This window comes from Patagioenas fasciata, chromosome 9 (genome assembly GCF_037038585.1).
Source record: "Patagioenas fasciata isolate bPatFas1 chromosome 9, bPatFas1.hap1, whole genome shotgun sequence".
Classification (NCBI taxonomy): Eukaryota; Metazoa; Chordata; class Aves; order Columbiformes; family Columbidae; genus Patagioenas; species Patagioenas fasciata.
Genome location: NC_092528.1, coordinates 24,678,626 through 24,700,704, shown reverse-complemented (window position 1 = coordinate 24,700,704; position 22,079 = coordinate 24,678,626). Strand labels below are relative to the sequence as shown.

At 47.7% G+C, this 22,079-nt stretch overlaps 1 protein-coding gene across 3 annotated transcripts in view; it reads left to right on the top strand.

Annotated features, from left to right (window-relative positions):
• Window positions 1-7,948: 7,948 nt before the first annotated feature.
• Window positions 7,949-22,079, top strand: part of CCDC50 (coiled-coil domain containing 50) — a 43,024-nt gene continuing 28,893 nt past the window's right edge. Inside the window, exon 1 of one of the 3 annotated variants that reach the window (XR_011740546.1) lies at window positions 7,949-8,149. Coding sequence is in view for 2 of the 3 variants with exons in the window: in XM_065844211.2 (XP_065700283.1) it covers window positions 8,101-8,149 (49 nt within the window). In the remaining variant the exon portion in view is untranslated. The remainder of the gene's footprint in view (window positions 8,150-22,079) is intronic. The other 2 variants (XM_065844211.2, XM_065844210.2) reach the window with 2 other exon arrangements.

The following is a 22,079-nucleotide window of genomic DNA, read 5'->3' as shown; positions in this document are numbered from 1 at the left end:
TATTCAGCTTCTTTCTGTGCACTGACTCACTCTTCTCTGCCAAGTAAACTAGTAGATCTTTGAGTGGTAAAGGCTTTCAGTTACGTTATATAAATTCCCATTTTCTCCTTGGGTTTTGCTTTTAGCTCTAATGAAGCTAGGACTGCCTCCAGAAGACATGCCATCCCCAAATAACCTAACCGTAGTTTAACCCTGAAGCAGGAACCTTTGCTGTTTCAGACAAAACCTCAGACTAGGATTCAGTGTGGGTTTGGAGCAACTTTTAAGATGCAGGAGGCACTGTTGAGCTGCTGAAAGCAGGAGAACGTGAAAGGACTGCTTTCTGGAGCCAGCTTGGAGTGGCAGGATTCCAGACCACTTTGTATGCTGTACATTTGGGGTTTGGAAAGGGAGGATATGGTTTTCTTTTCCAGATCTTCCTGAGAACACATGGAAACATCGCATGTATCCTGTATTTCAGGTGAGCCTCAACAGCATCCACATGCTTTGCCGTGGTCTTATGGTCTACACTTAACCATGGTTTGCTTGGTTCCAAAGCAAACAACCTGCTGTGGTGGACCTGTCAGGGAAGAGCCTTTATTTAAGGTTGGGATTAAGGGCATATGAACTGTCCTGCAGCCTCTGCACCAAGGATGGGACTTGGCTGTGACCAGGTAGTCTCAGCTGGCAGAGACAGGATCTTTTCACTTTGTAGTACATATGGGGAACCTGTTTCTCACTGTTAGCTTAGAGTGTTTCTAAGAATAAAATGAGAGTGGAGAATGACAAACAAATTTGGAAATGAGAAGGGGACATGCTTTTTAGTGGGAAAGGCAGAGTGGGGGTTTCACAGCCCCAACAAGAGGAGTGGAGTGGGTGAACTTTTAGCAGGCAAGAAAGGGGAGCTGCCCTTCAAAGCAGGGGTGGAGTGAGATTCAGACACAATTTCAGAAAGACAGGAATTGTTGTCCTCCCCAGCCTGGGCAATGCACTTCCTTCATTCCACCATATGCCTATATCACCTCTGTCTATTCACCTGCCAACTTGTCTCCATCTTCTGCAGCCATGCCCCCTCTCTCTCTTCCATAGTGTCTGCCTTTCTTGCCTGTATTGCCATTGTAGACCTGGCACCATTTGCCTTTTCAGTCTACATTCCTCTTGAGTCTCTCTGCCCCTCACTCCAACTGTGTTTCACCTGGTGGGGGTCAGAGTAGAAGGTACTGAAAACTACCTTATCTTCTTCAGCTTTCTTTGCTTACACATTTACTATGTAATTTCTTCTCTACCTGTGTCACTTCTACCCTGTGGTGAACTTGAGAGAACAAAACCCACTCCAGTCCTGTTATTTAAAGCACCACTGGAAGGTGCTCAGATACTCTGCTGATGTGTAGTGCAAAGCCTGGCTGCAGAAAGGAATTAAAATAATGTGTACATGAGCCAGGAGAGCAGCTCTCTGAGAGGAGAGTGCATAATGGGGATGGAGATACAGTTATAAAATGAGATTCTCTGTTCCTTAGGGGAATGTTAAAACCAGTCAATATTTATGAAGCTTTTAGTCTGACTCATGCAATTTGTTCCCCCTTCTACGTGCTTGTCTTTGGGACTCAGCTGTTACTTGGCCTGTTACTGCCATAAAATTAGTTGCTATGGTTTAACTGTCTCCTTGATTAGAGAGAGAAAAGGTCCAAGGCAGAGTATAAAGCAGCTCAAGTTGTCACCTCACTGCAAGCAACCAAGGGAGCACTCAGAGAGAGGCATCACCAGCTCCCATCAGATGGGCACTGTACTAAAGAGAAGCAGTTTCTCTTGGTTAAGGCAGCAGAGGGTAAGAAGTGCAGCTAGGCGGAGTTTCTGCAGGGCTAGCACATCTCCACAGGGCACTGCCTACCTGCATGTGTTGTGTCTTCAGAAAGCTGCAGCCCCTCAGCACTTCCAAGGCTGCTGGTGGTGAGGCACCATGTCCTCCTGCCCATGATGCAGCCACCAGCTGTTAAGCTTTGCTGGCTGCTGTGCAGGCTGGCATGGACTTGGCAGCATCCAGTGTGACCGCAGAGGAGTGAGATGCCTCTTATTTTTTTCCTCTTGCAGATGTTGGGCTGAAGATGCTCAATGCTACCTGCATCAAGGATCTCTGCAAGGATCATTTGGTGTGGTCAATGATCATTGTATGGGAATGAGTGTTTGTATCCATCTGTCTCTGAATGTTTCCTCTGGATTTTGCACACTCCCTTTTTCAATCAGCCACTCTCAGTAATTCAAAATTGAATGTAGCTTTTTTAAGTACTGCTTTGGGCAACATGGCCATATAGACAAGGCTGGGTGATTTCCTGCTCAAAATGCTGGCTGGGGCACTTTTAAAGTTGTGCAGGTCAATCTTTAGCTAACAGTGCCAACTTTCATGCTGTCATTCCACTTTCTTCCTCTTTCTCCTCTCAGTTCCCACCATCTGGGCTTTTGATTTATTGAGAAATGTTACCCATCTTTTTGAAAACTCTCACTACAGGTCACCCGAGGGAGGCCTTAGAGGATAAACAGATCTGTTTTGCTTTGAGGAAATTTGCAGACAACCATAATTCTCACATTTGAGACCCTATATTCTTGCCTAGGTTTTCATTTGCACGCAGGGCTGCTGAGACTATGATAGCTTCTGCACATGCAAAGTAGTGTTTTGTTGAGTAAACACCAGTGCTTTGTAGATGTAAACTTGCATATTACAAGATTGTGAGTAGAAATGAAGGATCCAATTGAGATTATAGGACATATCAACCCTTCACCTTTTGGCCTGCTGGCCGCCCTGCAGCTTGGGAAACAAGACTGATAACAGAAATAACAACACAGGATGGGCAGGTGGAAATCAAAATAAGTGATATTTAGGTAGATCTAGAATTTTCTCTGAGTGGAATATAGCAAACTCACTATTAGGTGAGAACTGCACCAACTTCAGCCCCTACAAAACTCCCTCTAGCAACATCAGTGTGTTGAAGCTTCATCCAGGTAGTAATGACTGAATAACAGAACCAGATAAGGTGCTTCACCACTACGTGCCACTTCATATTATTATTATTACTGTTATTATTGTTATGTCTCTGTTGTGTGGGCTTGCAGGTACCTCCCTGCAGAGCACTACATTAACAGCAAATACCTGTTCTGGTGGATCTGTTCTTCTGACAATAAAGGAAACATGTGCAGTGGATGAGGGAAGAAGAAAGTAGCAAATGTACTACTTTAAGTATTACTTCTCACTTTCAATGGTAAAGGAGGCTTTTTGGAAGGTAGTCTCTTTTGTTGATGTGAAACTTAACACTGAAACTACAACCCTTGCAAATGTGTATGTAAAATCGTGGGCAGAGGTGCAGAGCTAATTTGCACCTTGCAGTTTCCAGGGCAGTTCATACAAACACCTGATCTGTGCGTGTAACTGAGCTGTGAGCAGCACCATACCTGACTTCAAATTACATGGGTTATCTCTCCAACTTGAAAGACAGTAAAAGCTCTTGCCTAAATGCACAGCTCATTGTTTTCCTGGTGCCCCTCATTATATTACACTTCAGCACAAGTTTAGTTTCCTCTTTGTTCATTCTTTGCAATCACCCCATTCATTATGCTCGGTGTGCTTTATAATACCTTAATCCTTGCAGGCTTCAGCTCTCCTTATCCTTCAGGGAGCCTGTATTCCCACAGGCACCATTCACCTACCTACGGAAATTGCACACCTGTGCCTTGGTGCTCCTTGCCAACACTGTAATGTTTGCTTCCTCTCGTTGGCCCCTCCTGGCACAGGACTCTCTTAAAGTGCATCTTTGCTAAGAAATGCAGGGAGGTTAATGACTGAAGCAAGTCAAAGAGGAGAAAAAGAAAAGTGCATGTCCCCAGCTCAGGTGAATAGGAAGGTCAGTCCCTTGGCATCCATCACTGCTGATCCACAGGTTTTGGACATGGTTTTGCGTGGCACCTGATATCATAAGACACCTAGAACCATTTTTTTCCCATCCCTTTGCATTGTCCATTATCTGATGCACACATTCCTTCTTGCAGAATCATTATCCTCTGAGTCTATTCCCACAGCAGCCTCATCAGTTGGAAGTTAGCCTTGCCATCATTAAGGAAACTTTAACAAAGACTGTGCTGTTCAGAGTGAACATCTTGATGAGGCCTAATTTATTTCACAGTTGTTGTTATCCTGTTGACCTAAAATGACAGCAGGACACTTGGAGATGTGCCTGGTTTATTTAAGGAGCAAGCATAATGTTGTCTCTCCCTGCCTGCAGGAAGAACTTAGCAACATAAGGCACTCCTGGTCCCAATGCTCTGCCTGGCAACTCCTGCCCTAAAACCTGACTGTGGCTTTTCTGAGGGCCAGTCTATATTGTGTTGGTTTTATCTGTTTTTAACAGTTCCAGCCTCTGTTTTGCACAACCCCTCAGGAATTTTTTCAGTGCTGGGTATACCCCAGGAGTGATGTTTTTGGGAGCAGGATTAGATGCCTGGGTGCAGGTGGGGAAAGTGCTCACTGGGGTGTTAAGACCTGTGTAGTGGCATGGTCCCAGCTGTGATGCCATCTCTGAGTCCTTGCCCACAGCTGTCTGCTGGAGCACACTCCTCACTGATCAAGGTGTGCCTGGTACCTGGGGTCTGCGTGGAGAGTGGCTGCTGGAAAGTGCAGAGCCAAACAAGGTGACAGCGCAAGGACAAGGGGCTGGGGCTGCAGGTTGCAAGGATAAGTCCACCTGGATAAAAGGAGAAAAATCACAGTGAGCAAAGAATGGAACAGGTGCTCAGAGAGGTGCTGTAATCTCCAGTCTTGGAAATAATCAAAATTCACCTGGACAAGGCCCTGAGCAACCTCATCAGATTTTGAAGCCAGTCCTGCTTTAAGTGGGACTTGTCCTGTGTGAAGTTACTCCATGAAAGAGGAGTTAAAGGTGTGTGCCGTGCACTTCAGCTCAAGTTCTGCATCAGCTTCCCAGTTGCTTTTGACCTGGGAAGTGAGATGGGGCTGTCTACCAAGAGAAGCTCCTGTGAGATTAAGTACCTGCTTTTATAAAAGATTGAAGTGTCTTCTTATTATCTTAAATAAAAGAAAGTGGTTAGTCTTCCCAGCTTTACTGGGATTAATCCACCCACTACAGCATTTACCATTTGTCAAGCTAGATGCCGTACAATCTGCAGAAGAAAAGCTGAGGTCAGCCTAGCAGAACTGACACCTTCCATAATTTTTACCTAGAAGCAGCAGCTCTTAGACACAAGTGAGAGTCAGGGAGTGATTTAAGATCCACCACAACAAGAAGCCCTTTGCAACTATAAGATGTGATGCTGCTGCAGTAACTCATTTCCTAGGTCATTTCCCTTTCATTTCCAGTCCCTTTGTAGTTAGTCTCATGGTTTTGTAGCTGTCTTTGAAACTTTCTGTAGTATTCAAGTGTTTATGCCATGTTCCAGTCTCAGAGATTACATCTGAATATACCTCAAAAATCAAGCTAAGATAGGAGGGAAGGACAATGCCAAGAATGCAAAGAAAATTCCTTGTTTGTTGTGTAGGACCCTGCCTTAAGGAACGGTGTTGACAAATGCTGTTCACTCCTCCCAAAAGCCTGTTCCAACCTTTCTGATTTTTGACACCTAGAGATGTTCCTCTCGCTTGCAGCACTTAACACTGCCTGAAATTTCCTTGGGTCCTAGGAGAGCTCACCATCCAACTGCTACCACTGAGCTTCAGTAGATCTTGCAAGAACAAATAAATTTGCATGATGGAGCCACAGGAAGGTGGAGCCTGTAATTTATGTAGTAGAAACCAAAATCCAAGCACTTCAGGGACTACTCTGCTGTAACTCTGAGCATCAGGTACCAAGTCTTGCTTTAGTGAAGATACAACAGCAGCAGAAGTCACACCAGTCCAACATAGTATCTCTTGAATACAGTGCAGATTATGATTAATTTATGTTGCTGGTTTTGGCCCAAGGCAGACAACATATTATGATGCAAATTCATTACTGAAGACTAGAGCAAAAAGCTGTATGTGCAGAGTAAAATGCAGGACCACTGGGACAGACACATTAAAAGTTGTTTCATAAATTTGGCTCTGTTGCATTAAAGCTGCTGTGTAAATGTGAATGCTTCAGGCTTTCAACTTCTACTGCTTTGTATTGAATACCTTATACTGAGAGAAGGGCAGGAAAAAAACATATTCTGGTTTTGGAAAGTCTGATTGGTACATTCTGTGCCACTTGTGTATCTTCCTGGTTGCTTGTCCTCTTCTTTTGTCCTCCCTTTTGTCCAATAATAAATGCTTATTCAACAATGGAAAAGTTTGATTAGTAAAGGGTGAAGGGTGTCTAGAGGAATATACTGACACCAGAAAAACTCAAAATAGGAGAAACTGGAAACAAACCTTTAGACCCTTCTTTAGCATGGAGTTGGCTGTAATCACCAGGATTATGTGAGCAGTTCAGTTGTATTTCTCATGTGAATGGCAGCAGGATTAGAGGTGGGGCCGTGGCAGGAGATAATCTGTGTGAGCTGCCCCTTGGAGGGATGAGGCTCTCTGACTGATCTCCATCTGTATGATCATATGCAGCACCTGTGTAGCTGGGGGTCATCCTGTGCACCTTGCCTCTCAGTAGAAGAGTACAACAGCCTTCTGGTCAGAAGGCTCCTCAGCTTTCTGCATGTGTTAGCACACAAGAGGTGTGCCAGGTGCGTGGAAGTGAGAAGGAATCATACAGACAATGCAGTGACTTTTTCTCTGAAGGAGGCTGAGCAGTTGAAGGAAAGGTAAAGGCAGTCAGACTAGAGACAAAGTCTACGCTTTGGGGATGATGAAGCATCATTTGGAAGGGGGAGAATTAAGGACAGACAGTTTCTGCATTTCAGAAAGCAGGACTGGAAAATTCTGGAGTAGTACATGGCTAACTCTCTGGAAATAGATTCTTCTTTCATAGTCAGCTTCTTAACGTTTTTACTTTTTAATAAAACTGAGGTATTATTCCTTTTGCCGTTTTTTTTTTCTGAGATCTCACATCTCACTGTGTCTCCCTCTGAGCTCCTATCCCAGTTACCTGGGGCACAGAGCACCCTGGAGCCTGTGGGGGTGTGGGAGGAGGAGAGGGGCTCAGGTCCCCTCTCACACCTGCTTCCCCATACTCACCAGCAATGCAGGGGCCATGGGACATTAGCATAGAGGCTGGAGGCCACTCATTTCAAACATTATAATACTGATTTCATCCGCTTCTTGTATACTCCTGAGATACACACTGCTTTTTGATCAAAACACTGACAGTCTACATGAGTGACTGGCTGTTCCAAGCACAGCTTGGAGGATCTGAGACATCCCTAAATCCCAAATCCTCTTTCTTATATCTCCTTGCCTTTTCCCAGAGGGCATCATCTCATGGTAGTTCTTTGCTGCTGGCAAAGGTGGACCCCAGCTGGCAGTCCTCCCCATGCTGAAGGCTGGTTTTAACCCGTACGTGGCAGCACATTGCTGGGGTTCAAAGGCCTCTCAAGTTGCTCCTTGGCCAGAGATCTCTTGTTCGTGCTGCTCTCCCCGAGATGTGATCATCCCAACTGAGAAACTCGTCACATCGTGCTTGCTTCCCCACCCAGAAAGACAAGGTGCACACGGTACAGCCCGCGGAGGAGCCGCTGAGCAGCTGAGTCGTTTGAGGCTCGACCTGGGCATGTTTCCATTTCCCAGGCCGGCGAGACACTTGCGAGCACTGAGGTCGGATGGCTTGGGAAGGGGGAAGCAGAGGCACCCCGACCCAGCACAGGAAAGCGCCGAGGGTTCAGAGCTGTCCCGACGGTTTGAAACGCCGCTTCGGCAGCAGCAGGGGAAGAAAAAAAAAAAAGCAAAATTGCCTATAAATAAACACGCTGCCTGTCCCGCTGGACGCCGCCAGAGAAGGGGAGGGGGAGAAAAAGCCCGAGCCCCCTCCGCCCACCTCGGCGGGGGGGTAAGCGGCAGCCCCGCCCCGCCCGGCGCTTTCTGTCCCCTCTCCCGCGCCGTACGGCCGGGCGCTCCGGCTCCATCCGCTGGCAACTTTGTAGCGCGGGGCGCCGCGGCTCTGCCCTGACCCGGGGGGCGAGGGCCGACCCCTCCCGGCCCGCCGGGCTCACCCCACCATGGCCGGCATCGGCATCGACCACTCCAAGCTGCCCGGAGTCAAAGAAGGTCGGGGTCACCCTGGGGGTGCGGAGGGGGTGTGTGTAGGGGTGCGGAGCCCAGCCCTGGGTGGGGAGAGCTGGACGGGACGTGGCGGTTTGGGGGAAATTGGGGGGAAGAAAGGGGAGAAACTCTTCTTTTTTAAAATAAATATTATCATTTAAATTTTTTTGGCTGCGGGGGCGGTTCTCGGCGCTCCCCGTGGAGCTGGGGGTTAAGGCGGAGATGGCGCCGTGCTCCGGCCGCGACACGGACGCGCGGGGTGGGCGGACTGCGTGGGCGGACTGCGTGGGGCTCCTCGGGGTGTGCGGGAGCCGTCCCGCTTTCCCCTGCGTTCTCTTCGGCGGTTGTGCGGCTCGGAGGGAGCGGAGGGCAGGCTGGGGGCTGGCGGGGAAGCAGCTTCTTTAGCTTGACGGAGACCCGTGGCTGCTCTCGCAGCCCAGCTCACGGCTCCGTTCCCCGGGGCGTGAGGCGGCGGGAGGTGCCGCTTCTCCCCGGGAGAAGGCGAGGAGCGGCGCTGGGGGAGGGGGCAGCCCTTTGTCTGCGCCGAGGCCGCTGCTGGCGCTTCTGCGCTGCCCTCGGCGGGGCAGAGGGGGCCGGGCTGCGAGAGTGGCCGAGTGCGCTCCCACGGGTGATAAACCTTGCCGTGAAACAGCCGGGAGACCCTGCGGGATACAGGCAAGAAATTATGTTCCTCGCGGCTGTGGCTCTGCTGGGGTTGGAGGCTCCGCCCGGGGCATTGAAAAATGGGAGCGGAACTGGGAATACCCACAGATTTGGTGGTTTCAGGCGGCCCGGCGAGGTTGAGGTCCCGGTTAAAAATTACTTAATCCTACGAGGGTTTTGTGAAGACTTTGCCCCGTGTTGAGCTTCAAAGCACCCAGCAGCCCCCTCCACCCTGTAAAATCCCTGTGCACCCCAAGAGTGCTGGGGGAGGATGGGCTGTAAGCGACCCCACTCTCTGCGTGTCCAGCTGCAGCGGCTGCCTGTGGTGGCCCGTTTAGCCTCAAACTACACGGAATCACCTTCGGTTGGGCCAGATTGGCCGCGGCTTCCCCCATAGCAGGGGGTATCTGCTGCACATGAGTGCCTCTGAGCTTAATTAAAGGTGCCCTGGAGCTGCTTTGGGTTTGAAAAGCTTTGTACGAGGTGGAGCCTCATCTTTCAGGCACTGATGTAGATCTGTAAAAGTTCTGTCAAAATCAGAGTATGTTAGATTTACACTGTACACTCTGTGCTTGTCTAAATACAACCAAAATTCCTTACACTTATTTTCTTTACCACTGGCCATTTCTTTTCTATTTATATATATATTTTTTTTTTTCTTTTTACTTTCAATTCTTACAAAATAACAATGGTGAATTTGATGATTCAGCTAGTGAAAAGCAGAAAGCATATGTCTGTGCAGGGAACTGGAGGTTCCTTTTGACCTCTTGTCAACCTTTAATGCTTCACTTCTTATTGCTACCAGAAAAAAAATAATATCCATGGGCTGAAGTTTTAGGGGTTAACATTGGTCCTATCAAGTCATTAGCAAAATTGTTATTGGTCATTTTAGGGTGGCCAAGATCTCATCCTTAGAGTCTGTCTACACATGGTTACTCAAGAAAAATAATCCAATTAACCTTTCTGGTGGGTTGATTAAAGGGAATTAAATGCCTGTGTAGACGCTCTTGTTCAGAATTTAAGTAGCCTTGATTTGATTTAGCTTGGTTAATTTTTGAAGTGAGCTAACTGGACCGAATTAAGGTCGCTTAGGTGCTGAACATAAAGGGTTGCAATGTGGCTCAAGGAGTCCTTGGTAAATTTGCACCTACGGTTAGCATGGATTAAGTTTCAAGAGTGCCCTGGTATGAATATCTGTTGTTACCTGACAGCAATTGGATTAAAGTAGTGCTCCAGAGCAGCCGCTACCTACAAAGTAGATGAGGCCTGAGCCATGTCTGCAAAGCCTCGGGTATGTTTCATGCTTTTGGTGACATCATTTGTTTTTCTTGTGGAGGGTGTTGAAACTGAGCTAGGCCTTGGATTAGATCTTTTCATGCTCGGTGTTAATGCCAACCAAGGAAAGAAATACATCACCTTCCATACCTAGGGAAATATTTATTGTTCCTGATACAGAAATCACTGTTGATCCTTCTGGAAAGACATTCCCTTTTTTCATTCCGGGTAAAGGTCAGCTTAGTCAGTCATTAACAATGAGGAATATTGTTTTGGTTTGAATACTTCGTTCTTCTCCAGCGCTCCTTTGGGAGCGGAGGTGTTGTGTCCAGGTTCTCCCTGACAACAGGTAGCTGGGGCTGCTACGAGACGTCACGCTCTTCTTCTGGTGTGGTCCCAAAAATGTTCTATGAGAGAGATCATTTCTGTGCAATGCGAAGATCTCATAACTGTGGCTAGGTGCTGCAGGAGGCTTGGCTCCTTGTGTTTACTTTCTTTTTTTATCTTTAGAAGCACTTAGATTAGCTGAAGGCCTGATATAGATGGCATTTTGCCGATGAAAACTGCTTCAGCTGGTCCAGTTTATTTTGTGGACAGGGGTTTGTTTACTGGTGTAAAATACACCCTCAAAACACTCTTTAGGGTATAAACTAGACCTCAGTGCTGTAGCCTGGAGTCACAGAGTCATTTTTCCATGGGCAGTAAAGTGGAAGTTCTGACCACTGTGGTCAGTAAAGCTCTTGTAAGTTATTTGCTGAAGGTTTTGGTGTTAGTTCCAATCTGTGGGCTGAGTTTCTCTGCTTGTATTTCTCTTTCACTCTCAAGTGTCTGTGATAGTTTCTTTGCTGAGCTCTATAGCATGTAGACCTTTTTTGCTAGAGGCCTCATCTGTGAGGTTTTTGGGGACAAAAGCATCCTGGAAATATCATTTAAATTAGTTATTTATTAAGCAAAGAAACTGGCATGGCCTCTGCTTGATTTCTAACTTTGTCTTTCATCTCTTGTGATCTGATGCATTACTAGCAGCTGAAATTGGGAAGGGGTTACTCCCTCTCCTTGGCTGCCTGTTTTAAATGAACTCTTTGGTGCAGTTCCCTGTGCCATCTCAAAGTGCTGTGTTTTGCCTCTTGGACGTGCACAGCGTCGTTCCTGGAGAGGTGTTTTGGGGCTGTGCAGACCTTGTCCCTCTCTGCAGGTTGTACCTGTGGTCCCAGCTGCTGTTGCTGCCTTTGCCAAAGGGCCGAGGTCTGCAGCAACAGTTTTGCAAAGGGGATGCCGCTCTGCTAAGGCTGGGGCTTAGTCCCTTATCCAGTGCAGTCTCTGAGAGCCATCTGTTGTGAGCGGTGGCAGATGAAACCCAGGTACAAGCTTCCTCTGCAGAGGCTCCTGATCTTCCTGCCAGTTTGAATCCTCTGTGAGGAGAGAAAAGGGTAAGGTGGGGGGAAAAGGGGGACCCTGAACTCTGCGTATGGCTCTTTGGAGCTGTGGAAAGTTGCGGTGGCTTAAATGGTTTTATTTAATTTTATTTCTGGTAGTGCTATAAAGAAGTATAAGGGCTGTATGTCTGTGCCAGTCATTAGAACCAACCCTGCCATGTCTCTTGAGTTCCAGCTGTGACAAAGGCTGATTGTGCCACCTGTGCTCAGAGAAACATGGCAACAGTGGTTTCTACTCTTCATTAAGCATCTGATTTGACTTTCTGAAGCTCCTGAGCTGTACATTCAAATGCCGCTATTTGTAGTCTGCTGCCAGAGAGGCCAATTTCCCGAATGTGGTAGGAAAAGATACACCCCTGACTGTGGCCTCAGGGAAACAGGAAGGGCTTGAATCTTTATTTTCCATCTTGGCAAGGTTTTCTCTGGGCCAGGCAGCCCAGCTGTCTCTATTTTACCTTAATGTAAATTGAATTAAAGTTTGCTGTAAGCATCAGTCTTCCTCTTCCAACCACAGCACCTTCCCTCTAACCTCTGCAACTTAATGTGGCCTTTACTGAGACTCCTGCAATAAAAACCTCCTGGCTGCTGATTTTCTAGGTGACCAGGAAAGGGTCTCAGCTCTGAGGTGCGGTGTTTCAGGCTCTCATGGAACAGTGATGTTGCTGGCTTATATTGTGGCTTTTGGTGCCTATGTGTGCCCAGCAACACGACAGTGGACAAGAGAAATGCGATGTCTGCCACAGGTGGAAGTGCGTTCAGAAGTGTTGATGGCTGGCATGGTGTCTGATGAGTAGGGATTCTGCTTTGGGATTTTTCAGGGGGCTGATGTTGAGGGATGAGGTGTCAGCTGCACTCATGTGAAGGAAGGGCTGGCTTCTAACTGGATTAGTATAATCAGGGCAACAATTTTGAGAGCAGCTGAGGGTCAGCCAGGTCACTGTGGAGCCACCTGCACTATGCCCTTTGGCTCCAGCTGAAATTTTTCCTTGAAGCACAATGTGCGGTGTCATGATTTTCTGCTTTGTGACATCCTTGGAGAAGGACTGATGAATTCAGGCAAGCTGGATGGCTTGGAGGCAGCGATGGTGGAGAGTGATGGGATGTAGATGCAGGCTTTTCTTTCTAGGTCACTGGTTCATGTCCAGCTCTTCTGAGTAATAGGAGGTCTGTTTTTCCAGCATGCATGAAATCAGTAGCTGAGGCTGTGGTGCTCGTTTCACTTCTGGTTAAAGCTGGGTGAAAGTTTTATTATGCATTCAGTTTTTCTGGGTCTGCAGCGCTTGGCAGAAGAGATGGGCAGCATTAGCATATTTCATGCCCTTGGCTCCAAAACACAACTGAGGAAGCAGGTCTGCCTCCTTCCATCCTTAAATCCTTAGCACTGTCCTCTGCGAGCTGCCATGGAGGTTGTACTAAGGTAAAAATATTGCTCAAAAACCAGTTTGTGGCAGAGAAGAGCTTCCAGATTCATGTTGATGCCTTCTGCAGATATGTTTCCTTAGTTACTTGCAAGTTTTGGGGCTGGGATAAGAGGAGGCACAGTCTATTTTGCCCTGATTCCTAGGGAGGCATGGGGGATGCTTTCCCCTGTTTTTAATACTAAGATGCTGGCTGTCACCCATCACTGATCTCCAAGTCATGATCCCAGCCGAGGGCTGTGTTGCAGATGGCGTTGTGTTTGCTGTCACCCTGGGCCTCTGTTTGCTCATGGCCACAGGAAATTAAAGATTAATGTCAGAGGGTATGTGCACACCAGGCGGGAGCTAGAGATGGCTGCTGCAAGGAGCAGAAGAGGCCAGTTGTGCTCTCTCTGGGCACAAGGAAAACCCCACTTGGAGAAGCAATGGGACATGCCTTGGGCTGTGTGAAACTTCTCTGTTTTGCTGGAGTAAGCGTTCTCTTTCTTGCTCAGAAACGTGAATGTGGTGATATAGGACAAAGTGACATGTTTCCCTCACTGCTTCCTTGTCCTCTTCCCAGCATGTCCCCGGCTGGCTGGCTGCCCGCTCGCTGCTGCTCCTCTGTGGAGTGCTGGCTTGAAGGCTGAAGGGCTGCGGAAGGAGCCTGATCTGTTGGTGGAACTGCCTTAAAACTCAAGAAGTTTAAGTCCGGTTTCTGGTGTGGCACTCACTGTTGACTTAACCTTTTGCCTTTCTTCAAAATAAGTGGTAACGATATTGCCATTCTGCTGCTGGTGGGTTGTGTTACAGAGAGCAAAGAGCATTTGCTGGGCATTTCCACCAGGAAAGCAGGGCTGCTGTCTCCCTGGAGGCTCTGGTGTGTTGAGGATGCTCCACATTCACCTTAGAGTGTTGGGATCTCCACAGGACACGTGATGGGACCTTGTGGAAGTCCCTTGACACTTTATTTATACTTCCTTTTAAAGTAGGAATTGGAGCCTTTCCACTGTTTGTTTCTCAGTACGTGAAAAGATAGCACACAGCTCATTGAGTGAGTGCTATATGTCCTTGGCACTGTATGGCAGCTGGGAGAGACTTTTGGCAGGGCTGAGAAGAGAGCAGGACAACGTAGCATCACACTGCATGTTTAAGAGATGCAAGGCAGGGCTGTTGTGAACCTTGCATTGAGCAAAGGAGATCAGTTAGGCCTGGATACTCATACAAATCTACCCCATAACTCCAGGCACTTTGTGAATTAAGCTTGCCAGAAGTGTTAATGTTCCCTAGGAAGAAAGGTGTGGACGAAAGCCTGCCCACAAGCCTGGCACAACCCTTCTGCCCCTGCGCAAGCAATTTGTGTCAGGCTCCAGAAGCTCAACTGATGATTATTTTAATTACACACCAACCCACGCTGCCACTGCCGTGATGCTCTGGCAGCCAAATAAAAATAGTGAGATCTTTTTGAGTCAGGCCTGGGTTGGTAGCGGTTTGGTCCCTGCACTCTTGACAGCCCTGCCTGTGGTGAGTGCTGTTCAGGACAGAAAGTTGAAGTGGGTTTACAAGTGAGTCACTCTTCTTCACTTCCCTTTTCAAAGGAGGTGTAAAAAGCTGTGTGCAGTAAAACTTCAAGTTCCTGTGTGCATACGGGTATGGTTTGTTCTCTTCCCAGACCTTCTGCTGAACCAGGACTTGGTGGCTGCAGGAACTGGCTTAAGAGGAAATGTTATGTGGACTCAATATGTGGTGTTCAGTATTTGATGACAAAGGGGAAGAGGACATAAATGAGCAAATATTCGAAGGCATGGAGAGACAGGTGTACCTTCAGGACACCAACAGGACTGACCTGAGAAGTAATGGGACAAAAGGGAGGAAGGAAGTTTATGCAAGCAGGAATATTTCCTGGCAGTGAGAGGTGTATTTTTCTTCTTTCTGCAGAATCCTCTCCAAAAGACACAGTGCATGTAGCTTTGGCCCTTTGTAACGAGACGGGATGAGAGGCTGCAGTGTGCCCTGGCGGGAAGTGTTCCTTGTAGAGGGACTGTCACCGCTGGCCTGGCGTGGAGGAGCCTTCCCTGACATGGATGGAAAGCTTCTCCCCCTCTGCATGGTTGCAGGGCAGAATGGCTTTGCAGTGCAAAAGCATCCAAGCTTATCATATATGTCTGTTATATATATGTCAAATGTTACTTGTGGGATTCTGGTGAGAAGAAAAAAATTCTTCCTCCGTTCTAAAGTTAGTTTTATTATTGGGGTGGCAGCTGATGGGACAGGGAGGATTTATGTCCTAAATTCACCAGTGCCTAGAGCCCTCAGCAGTGCTTCTCGGGGCTGGAGTGAAGCAATGGAGGACAGCAAGGAAAGACCTGGGAATTTTCCCAACTGCCAGGGTGTTGGCTGTGTTTGTGGCACGCAGAGAGCGGTGCTGTTCACAGGCCGTTCGCTCGGCGCCAGGTTTCCGAAGGAAGCCGGTGTTGGGAGGAGGCTGGGCTTGTCTGATCTTATTTGCAGCGCTGGAGGGACTGACTCCTTAGCTAGGGCCACGCAGCCCTGCCTGCATTCCTCACATCCCTGATACAGGGTGGAAAAGGCGGATTTGCCTCCTGCTCTGATTACAGTGCTCAGTTACCTGGTACTCCAGGTGGTTGGCATTGCATAGACACTCAGCTCTGGCTGCATAACAGGCAAACTTGTTAGGTCTTAATTTTGTTTTTTTGTTTTTTGTTTTTTTTTTTTTTTTAATCAGCTGTGAGGATACAGTATCACCTAAAGGTGATTTAGTTCCCAAAGCAAAAATTTTTATTTCTGACTGACTCAGAGCTCATTTTGTACTCTCGGAGAGCAGGCATTTAAGAGGCTGCCAACCTTCTTCTTCCTCATCCTTTGCAATGTACATGAACTGCGGGCACAGATGCCACAAAGCAGTTTGCTCTGGGTTGATGCTGGGAGTTCTGCTTCCCAGCCCATCTGGCCCCAGGGGCCAGGGACTTGTTCTTACCCTCTTATGCCGCTGTCTTTAATCTGTAGTCGCTTTAAGGGCAGCGTGCCGATGCAAGGCCGTGACAGGAAGGGGGACGTGTATTGTTAGTGCTGCAGCTTTACTGACTTGTGACTCTTTTGTAGATGGATGTGAAGGTTTGACTGATCTGGGGCCAGCTTTGGTACTTTGTGTTCCCCAAAGCTGACTAATAAACCTGGAGGACTTAAATTGCAGGAAGCAGCAAGGGAGAGGAGAAAGTACCCATGAGGAGCTGAGGGAGCAAAGAAAAGGGGGCTTGAAAGAAAGCAAGGCATCCTCGGTTGGTTAGGTAGAGGAAGGTTGTTCTCACGGAGCAGATTTGCAGTGCTGGCAGCAGCTGAACGGGTGGCAAACAGGAGCCCTCACAGCCGCCTTTTGAGGAAAAAGGAAGCTGATAGGAATCTGTGCAAGAATCGAAGCTGATTGCAGGATCAGTTCAGATACCTCCAGCTTTGAGTGCAGCAGCTGGCCACGTTTCCAGCAAAGCTGCGGCACTGCCCTAGGGCCCATCCTGGTGGAGCTTTGCTTCTCTTGGTGTCTGATCTGGATGAATAAAACCTGGTTTGTTCGTGTGCGCGCTGATGCTGCGATCTGTCCTTCCAGCTGCAGCTCTGGTTTAGCTACGAGCCTCAGCAGACTCAGGCTTGGGGCTGGTTGCCTGAAGGCTGAAGAGAAAGTGTCATCTGTAAGGGAGTTTGTCTTCTGCTTGTTCCTCCAAAAGACTCTGGGTCCCTGTGGTGTAAAACCACACTGCAGGGTTCTGAGAGGAACTGCAACCTTTTTTTGGGACTTGGCATCTTCTTGTGTGGGTGTCAGGCTTCCAGCAGTCAGCCTTGCGTAAACAGCGGCCAAACTGAGTCAGTGCGTGAACTTGTACCAGAGGGGCATCGAGAGCTCCCTTGCCGATGAATCCTGTCTCCCTTGTATTTTGCTACATTATATTTTAGGATTAAGCTGGAGGAGAAGCCTTGGACAGCTGACGCTTTGAATTATCTCTACTGCCTGCCTGCCTTTCTGGAGCTGCTTTGTGAGCTTATTCACCACAACCTGAAACTGAGGGCTTAGAAATGCTAGTGAAGCATCTGAGATCAGAGTGCCATTCAGGGCTCCTGAAAGCCACCCTGAACCACAAAGTGGACCTGCCAGTTCTGCAGAGAAACTGCTGAAGTGAGCAAGGGATTTAGCCTTGCATTTAGCAGACAGCAGAAGTTTTGCATATTTGGGAAATTCAGTTTGGCCTTCTAAGAGTTTTGTGTAGTGTAAAATTGTCTAAAATGCTGAAATAAAAGCTGAAATAAACAGATCAAAGCAAAATATGGTGATCACTGTTGAAATGTTTGTGGGGAAGGGAGTATATATAGTGCAAACCTCTTGAGATGCAAACTCCATGCCTGAGTGATTTTCCGAGTGGGTGGCTGTTTTGAGTTGTGCATGAAAGGAAACTGTTTTTCTTTTCCTACTCCCTTATACCAGTTTAAATGAGTGGTGTTGGGCTTAAAACTAAAACTGCCATGACATCCCGTCTGCAAAAGCAACAAAAAACCCTTCAGAAAAGGACAATGTCATATGAACCATGGGACACTGCTGAAAGCATGTTTTACAGCTACAGTAGTGCTCGTAGGGATGTCTGTGTGAGGCAGGGACTTTGATTTCTCCTGGTGAAAGTAACTTCTACTCTGCTCTCCAATGATGTGTGTGGTGGTTTGCCCTTGGGCAAAGTGAGTGTAAAACACAGCTGTTGGAGGCAATGTTGTTTGTTTTGCTGTGATCCATGGCTGGGAGGCAGTGTTGACTGCTAGATCTCCCCATCTTTATTGTTGGTTGTTCATTTTGCACACGTGTTAGCTGAGTCAACTGAAGCTGTGTCAGATGCTGGAGAGGATGCACTACGCAAGCAACTTCTGTTCTCATTGATGATTAAGATGAACTTCCTCCACACACAGACCTGGTTATGTCTCAGATATTGTGAGTGAAATGTGTTTGGCTGACTTGTGTGTGGTGTCAAACTAGCCAAGCCATCCCTGAGCAATATATCTACCTTGAAGTTTTAATACCTGTGCACCTGGATGTTACTGATGGGTCCACAGTGCGATGGCTAAGCTTGCTGGTGATCTTTAGGGTCTAGGCACTCCTATGTAGGCTGATGGACATGGGCACTCAAGAAGGAGCTATGGCGGTAATAGGCTCACAGGTAATGGCTCACAGACATTAACGTATCGTGGCTTATATATCTGTTCTCTGCCTGAAAACGGCAAAATACTGTATGTATTTGTCCCTTCAATGCACAGACATTTCTGTAATAGCAGGCAGTGATGTTGGCTATAGGACTGAGGGGTTTTGGAAAGTTCTTGCGACTTGGAGTACTTAATATCTGGGAAACCAGCTGGACCTTGCTGAAAAGGCTGGATATTCAGAGCATGGGTGCCAGTGCTCCTTAAGGCTCAATACTGTTTTCAAGTATGTCTTTATGTCCAAGCTTGAAGTCCTTCAACTAAATATTTTCTTCTGGAAGTCAAAAACATAGTCCTTAACGCTCTTGACCTACGGGTTGTATTTTAAGCTTGGGCGAACAGAAGGGTTGTTCTTATTTAGCAAGATTGCAGATGAAGCAAGATAGGGTGCAATTATCCAATGATGAAAAAGATGTCAGCCTTCTGTCATAAAGGCAGAATGATAAATTTTATCACATTTAGTGGCTGGGGCATGCTCGGAGCTGACCTTTTGAGGTCTGTTCTGGTGCTGCTTTTTGCAGTCTTGGGTATCTCCAGCTTCCTTTTTCTTCTGTGCAAGCACATCACCTTCTGCTTTGAGGTGTTCAGCAGATGTGCTCTCAGCTTGAGGACTACTTCATGGTACAGTTTACAGGCACTTTTACAGAAGTGAGAATGCCAAGCTTGTAGCCTCAGAGAAAGCAATTTGTGAATGCTGCTCGTTTCTATTTCCAGGCAGCTTAAAAAAATAGACTAGTGTTTAGAGGGTTTGGTTCCAAAATATATGTAGTCTTCCTTTTTCAAGCATTGTTGGGCAGGTGAGAGCTTATTGTTGGAGAGCGGTGCAGACAGAATACAAACCTCTCGTGACCTTGACCTCAAAGCATTAGCTCAGAGCAGAGAGGATAAACTCCTTCCCAAATCCCAAGCTGTTCTTAGCTGCCAGGACAAGACTGCCAATAAAAAAAGGACATGGTTCTTTGGCAGTTTTCTTTTATTGTGTGTTTATGCTTTAAAGAATTAGTCCAAAACCTCTCAGCTTGGTTCCCCGTGCAGCTACCAAGTCTCCTTGTAGGTCCCAGCTACATGAGATGCTCTGGTGCTGTGGCTGAGAAGCAGAAATTGTTCCCTTCCCCAGGCTGCCCTGCGCTCCTCCTGGGAGCCACCTTCTCCCTTGCGAATTTTCTGATGTCCTTGGCGCTGACAGTGCCTGGTGAACAAGGTCCTAGGAATGCGGTGTGTGTAACTGCAGCTGGAGCAGCCGAGGCGTGTCCCGGCCGGCCGCCTCCGACACCAGTGGCTCGGGAATCTCCTGGTGCTATGGGAGAGGCAGGATGGAAATGGGAAATGCTGAGGTCAGGCCACATACCTTGCAGAGCAGCTCTTCTAGGGGTGAGAAGGGAACATCGCAATTGCATGTTTCCTCTGGGAACTGCCTGCTGGGCAGCCTCTTGACTCCAGCTGAGTGGCTGCTCTGTCATGTTGGCTTTGTTTCAAGCAAACTATCTGCAGATTTTGGAGGGCTTACCTGCTTGGAGTGGCCTGGCCAGTCTCTGCTGATAGGAGACTGTGAGGTCCCAGCTTGCTTTCTGATCTACAGGGATCTTCATAGCTCAGCATCTTCCGGAGACTGCTGGTTTGTGACAGGCTGTGCTTGCTGCTTGCCACTTAATTTGTCACTCTATAGGCCCCAAAAAGTGATTTTTGGCTGATGAAACTGTTTTTTCCTGTGTCATTTTTGTCTTTCCCTCCTGTCCTTCAGTTCAGGATTCGAAAACTGCAGATGCTCTAAACGAAGTGTGACTCACACCTTCTAGTTTATTTTGTGAATTATCCAGCACATGATGCTGACGGGGAAAATGTTGGGAGTGAAGGGGGTGAGGAGCAAGAGATGTTTTTTAAGACCCAAAAGGAAATGCTTGGAGCATGCGTGTGTGGTCCAAGGGTCATTGAACTGGCCGGTATCCTGGAGCACATCATATGGGCCACATGAACCAAGGGGGCCCTTGGGCTCTCCAGCAGATGTCAAAACACAGTCTAAGATTTCAGGCAGAAGTGTGGGGTGTGTTTTGCTCTAAGCCTTGCTTTGGTAGCTGTGGGGATTGATGTCTTGTAGAGCTGGTGTAAATTCATGCTGCCCATTCCTGGACAATACCTACCCCTTTGTCACACACCTAAGTATCTCTAGCAACATCCGAGGCTGCCTTTGTTCCTCTGGGGTTACCTCACTTGCTTTGAAGCAGTGTGGTGTTAGAAATGCTGAGCTATGAAGCTGAGATAATGCTGGAGAAAGCTGGTGAGGCAGATGGCAGAATATGAAAAAGAAAAGAGTATTTTGTGAAATTTTGTGAAATTATTGTATCTAGAGACTTTATTATCTTGGCCATAAAGGCAGGGCTTGCAACCATGCTTGCAAGAGCCTCAGATGCACTGATGCTTAGAAAGGCATTTTTAGGGGGTGAGCTCCTGTCAGTGGAGAAGACCTATGCTTGGAGCTTGCGGAGAGGCTCCTTCAAGCAAACTCCCTCTTTCATGGTGCTGCATGGATTTTGCAGCCCACTGATGCTGCAAAGGTTGATGCTCCCAGCCGTGTTTCTGCCCTCATCCTTCCCTGTGGGCACCGCTGCTGGCTGCGGCAGCGGCTGGGATTCCTGAGCTGGCATTTCTTTCATTGACAGCTGTGCCAGGAGCGTGTATCACAGGCCCACTCCCTGCTGTGCCAAGGCAGATTGGCTTAATCAGACTATGGTAAACCTGTTGTTAATGTTTCACGCCTCACTGAACTTGCCGGTTGTAGCTGCTGTGATTGCACCCATACTGCTTGTTTGACTGTCTGATGGCTCGCAGCCAGGGCCTGGAGATGGGAAGTCACGTTAATTTGCAGCAGTGAACATAACATTAATCTTACCTTTCATTTTTAGGCATGCAGTTAGGGAATAAGGAAGTAGATTTCTTTCCCCCTTAAATATGAAGCCTCTTGGTGAGGAGGAATTGTGGGTCTCTCCGTTGTCATTGAGGCCATTCTGTTTCTCAAACCCAGGGGATGTAATGCCTCATAACGAGCATGCTGGGGCCATGCTGAGACTGGGCAGGGGATGAGGACTAGTGCTGATGAAGCTTAATTTCAGACCATGCCTGGCTGGTTCATATTCTGGTTTTTTTTGTAGTTGCCTCACTGTTGGATGCATGTCCTTGACAGAGGGTTGGTTTCCTTGGCCTCATTTGCTGCTGTGGTCATGTTTGACTCAGTGCCGTGGGTGCTGGGTCTAGTCTTGAGGGAGTGCTCTGCACTTGCCATTGCCCGCAGACTTGCTAAGTAGTTGAAGGTGTCCCTGTCTGTTGCCACCTGGCTGGCTGACAGTGCTTCATTGTGTTCATAATGGGGATGTTCTCATCTTCTTTGCTTGTTATTCTCAGGCTGATGGGTCTTGGGAATAATGTGCTCAGATGAGTTAGAGGCAGCCAGCCCGTCCAAGTTTCTGACGGTGACGAAAGGTCGTCTTGTGCCATCTGCCCTGCCAGCAGCTTCAGCAGCACAAAGTAAGGGCTGTGTGCTCAAGCCGTCCATTTGCGGGTTTGTAAGAGCGACTTAATGCAGTGTATACACAGCCAAGTGGCTTCTTCAGCAGTGCGTGAAAGAATCCAAATGTGTGAGCAAACCCAAGGCTTGCTGCTGCCCTGCCAGCCTGCTCTGCTGTGTCCTCTGTGAGCTGGTAACACCATGGAGTGCAGACACTTGGGAGTGTATTATGAATACCCATGCAGTTTCCCTCTCTCTGTACTGGATCTTGATGGGATAATCATCACAGTTTTAAGTCACAGCCCCTGTATTCATGTCTGGACCCTGCAACTTTGTGGTTCATCGCAGAGCATTCTCCCCACTTGCTTTGTCCCTGTTTAACTTTGGAGACCCGTTAAATACTTCCAGTACATCTC